This window comes from Palaemon carinicauda, chromosome 12, assembly GCF_036898095.1.
Source record: "Palaemon carinicauda isolate YSFRI2023 chromosome 12, ASM3689809v2, whole genome shotgun sequence".
Taxonomy (NCBI): domain Eukaryota; kingdom Metazoa; phylum Arthropoda; class Malacostraca; order Decapoda; family Palaemonidae; genus Palaemon; species Palaemon carinicauda.
In genome coordinates, this window is record NC_090736.1 from 153,458,765 (window position 1) to 153,463,764 (window position 5,000).

Sequence of the window (5,000 nt, forward strand, 5' to 3'; positions counted from 1 at the left end):
AACCATTGTTCTCTAATCTTGGGTAGTGCCATAGCCTCTGTACCATGGTTTCCCACTGTCTTGGGTTAAAGTTCTCTCGGACACACTATTCTATCTAATTTTTCTTCCTCTTATTTTGTTGAAGTTTTCATATTTTAAATAGGAAATATTTATTTTAATGGTGTTACTGTTCTTAAAATATTTCATTTTTCCTTGTTTCCTGTCCTCACTGGGCTATTTTCCCTTTTGGGGCCCCCGGGATTATAGCATCCTGTTTTTCCAACTAGGGTTGTAGCTTAGCAATTATTAATAATAATAATAATAATAATAATAATAATAATAATAATAATAATAATAATAATATGCCAATGCATTCAACTCGTACTCCTCCTTTGGACTGTTTACAAATTACATTAAAAAAAGCTATTTGCGTACCTGTTCAAACCTTCCCCTTAACCTTCTCGCGACCCTTCCCCTGACAGTTAATTAGACTATTGTGAGAGAGAGAGAGAGAGAGAGAGAGAGAGAGAGAGAGAGAGAGAGAGAGAGAGAGAGAGAGCGCAACACGGATAAGTAAGAAAACTAGAGTAGAGGATATTCTAAAATCATGTAAGAAGAGGATATATAATGAGAATAACGGATGATAGAATAACATGATGGGTCCCTAGAGAATGCAAAAGAACCAGAGAAAAGAATAGAAAACGATGGATTGACGAGCTGAGAAAATTTGCAGGTATAGATTAGCATAGAAAGACCATAGACAGACGGGAGAGGAAGGCCATGTCTGAGGCTTTTGTCCTGCAGTGGACTACGAATGTGTTCACAGACATGTGAATATTTCATGCGGTATTTTCATTATAAACATCACATGTCCATATTTACACACATACACAAACACATATATGTACAGAATACACACACACACACACACACACACACACACACATATATATATATATATATATATATATATATATACAGTATATATATATATATATATATATATATATATATATATATATATATATATATATATATATATATAATGTGTGTGCTTTTCAATAAAGTAATTTCCCCTAACATGGATGGCTCCAAATGGAAAACATTAAATCGGTTACTGTCCTACTTATACCTAACTGCTGGATCGTTAATAAAACCCATTTCAGGAATCTTCCAAAACATTGACTGCTTCCAAAACACACGTAAAACACGCATATCAGCTAATCGTCAAACTTACGCATAAAATGCACAAGTACTTGTACCTAATACGCCCTGAAGGTATTAAGGGAACTTTTTTTACTTATTTACATAGACAGTCAGTTCCTATTAAGGAAAAATACTTATTGGGTACATACATGTATGCTAATTTTTCGTACAGTTGACAAACGTAAATTGTAAGGATAAGTGACTTAGCAGTATTTAAGTAAAGAAAAATTAAATCAAACGAATTTATTTACGTTTTTTTTATATATATTAATTAGACCTCCAGTTACCATGATAATTTTACATACAGTTTATTTACATAGAGTGGTTTCTAAATGACCCTTCTATTTATGAACTGATTTAATTCATGAATATAAAAATAGAGAGAGAGAGAGAGAGAGAGAGAGAGAGAGAGAGAGAGAGAGAGAGAGAGAGAGAGAGAGAGAGAGAGAGAGAGAGAGAGAGAGAGAGAGAGGCTCGTCATTTGCACCACTTACAGTACTCTGCATATCAATAACAAATATCTTAGAACTTTTGAGGGAAACTGTAATTTTCTACGATTTATGATTTAAAATATTTCCAGGCAAAAAAACCTTTTTTCATCACTTCCTAAGAACCATAATCACGTCTAGGTAATGACAGGTTAAAAATTACAAACATCAAAGCATAAATTCTCTTCTTGCTTTGCACTTTTGCGCAGCCTTCCCCCTTCCTTACCCAGGAGCATGTTTTCCTTGTCCCTCCGTCCCCCTCCCCCCTCCACCACCATATACACAAACCCAGCTGATCGCTCTCTCAAACAAAGAGCGAGACTGGTTTCAGATGGAGACGCACCAATTGACAACGACGTTAATATCGACGAAAATGTAATTGACGACAGTACTGTCAACCCCGAAGGTTGGCAGTTCCAGATACTTCACATACACATCTACGCTGTGAAGGTTATTAAAACTTGGATTATGCATGAAGGCAAGAAGAACTAAGTCGAAATACAGACTGGTGTCTTTTTCTACTCACTTCTCATCTCCCTCGGGAATTGGGCTCACACACACCACCTTTTCTTTTTCCCAACTGTCTCCAATCTTTACCCATTTGTCCCCAGGGTCCCTCCAGTCTTTGGAGAAGATAGGCATGATATACTACGCGCACAGAGTAAACACACATAAAGTGCGTATACACCAACGTCTTCACTGTTCAAACACTACTGATTGAGGCAGATTATTATCCCTGGTATCCACCTGTGTTGCTGCTGTGCTGATCGCAGTTGCGTCTGGCAACTGGGAAGCAGGGTTGCCAGATTATTTCGACTGAATTATCGTACATGAGCCTTAAAATTGTCGTTTTTCAACCAAAATTATCGTACACAGTTTCAAAATAATAATTAGGGAGTTACATGATCGACTTATTTCAAAATATTTTAGTATAATTGTTTAATTAAACACATATGTATATACCTAAGGTATGTATCGTACATCGTACTGGACCCAAAATAATCGTACACGTACTATAATTATCGTACGAATGGCAACACTGCTGGGAAGTGCCATCGTATATAGAGAGTCTCATTTTGGATAGATAACTGCCTTAACCAAATTAATAACGCATCAATATTTAAGTTACTTTAATAGTTTTATATTCTTAACATGGTTGTGCTTTTGAAAGATTACACAATTAAGGATCACAATTTAGTCGTAATCTGACTGAGACACTCTACTAAAATGAAGGGAGGCGGAGCATGTGGGAAAAGAAATTAGGCCACGCCACAGAATTAGAGTACACCAAAACAGTTTGTATACATCCCAGGGTTGCCATTCGTACGATAATTATCGTACATGTACGATTATTTTAGGTCCAGTACGATGTACGATACATACCTTAGGTATATACATATGTGTTTAATTAAACAATTATACTAAAATATTTTGAAATAAGTCGATCATGTAACTCCCTAATTATTATTTTGAAACTGTGTACGATAATTTTGGTTGAAAAACGACAATTTTAAGGCTCATGTACGATAATCCAGTCGAAATTATCTGGCAACCCTGATACATCCAGAAAAACTTGCATTCTTTCACTTGATATAATAATAATCAACAAAACCCTATATTGTACTATTTTAGATATGCAAATATAATATCAATATTCATAAAGCAAATGTATCACAAGGAAAATAATGGCGTTTTCTTTGAAGAGTTAAGTATTTATAAAGAGCGCAATACATATCTTCCAAATTAGTAGACATAGTTATTTAGTCTCCTTTATCATTATACCTTCTTAAATACAATGCATGTATGTGTTCGCCACTAAATACATAAAAAGGTATATATATATATATATATATATATATATATATATATATATATATATATATATATATATATATATATATATATATATATATATATATATATATATATATATATATACAGTATATATATATATATATATATATATATATATATATATATATATATATATATATATATATATATATATATATATATATATATATATATATATATATATATATATATATATATATATATATATATATATATATATATATATATATATTGTGTGTGTGTGTGTATGTGAGATTTATTTTAAAGTTTTTACTGGTCTGAAGATATTTTAGATTTATTATTCGTTACTTCTCATACAGAATAGTGTATTCATATCCTTATTTCCTGTCCTCAATGGGCTATTTTTTCCATGCTGAAACCCTTGGACTTATGGCATCCTATTTTTCCAACTAGGCTTATAGCTTAGCTAATAATAATAATAATAATAATAATAATAATAATAATAATAATAATAATAATAATAATAATAATAATAATAATAATAATAATAATAATAATAATAATAATAATGTGTGTGTTTAAGGAAAGGAAGTAAGAATATTGCATGTGAATAAAAGGAAAGAACTTACGTCATTTAAGGGATAAGAATGAGATTAGACAGAGAATTTAAAGATGCAGATGAAAGCTTCAGAAAGAAAAGGTTTGATTATCAAGGAGTTTGAGCGTGTAACACAGAGATGAATAGTGCATTAGTAGTAAATGTTAGAGATTTTAAAAATAAGATAAAACTCCCATATATAGAAGGTATTAAAGATATAACAAATAATGTCAAAACCGAGAACCCCTTTGTTTTTTCATATCCCAAGACCATAGGAAGCGCCCTTAATGTTTATCAAAATAAGAGATATAGAATCCGGCGTTTATAAAGTACTATGTAGGGATTGTGAAAAAGTCTACGTTTGGGCAAACGGGCTGTTTGCTATCTCAAATAGGAAGCGCTCTTAATGTTTATCAAAATACGAGATATAAAATCCGGCTTTTATAAAGTACCATGTGGGGGATTGTGAAAAAGTCTACGTTTGGGCAAACGGGCCGTTCGCTATCTCAAATAGGAAGCGCTCTTAATGTTTATCAAAATAAGAGATATAAAATCCGGCGTTTATAAAGTACCATGTGGGGGATTGTGAAAAAGTCTACGTTTGGGCAAACGGGCCGTTTGCTATCTCAAATAGGAAGCGCTCTTAATGTTTATCAAAATACGAGATATAAAATCCGGCTTTTATAAAGTACCATGTGGGGGATTGTGAAAAAGTCTACTTTTGGGCAAACGGGCCTTTCGCTATCACAAATAGGAAGCGCTCTTAATGTTTATCAAAATAAGAGATATAGAATCCGGCGTTTATAAAGTACCATGTGGGCGATTGTGAAAAAGTCTATGTTTGTGCAAACGGGCCGTTTGCTATCTCAAATAGGAAGCGCTCTTAATGTTTATCAAAATACGAGATATAAAAT

The 5,000-nt window shown here is 32.7% G+C and overlaps 1 protein-coding gene across 1 annotated transcript in view; it reads right to left on the reverse strand.

Moving 5' to 3' along the window:
* Window positions 1-2,434, reverse strand: part of LOC137651338 (F-box only protein 32-like) — a 203,417-nt gene extending 200,983 nt beyond the window's left edge. The window contains exon 1 of the mRNA XM_068384627.1: window positions 2,200-2,434. Within this exon, the coding sequence (XP_068240728.1) occupies window positions 2,200-2,315 (116 nt within the window). The 5' untranslated portion in view covers window positions 2,316-2,434. The remainder of the gene's footprint in view (window positions 1-2,199) is intronic.
* Between the last annotated feature and the right edge of the window lie 2,566 nt (window positions 2,435-5,000).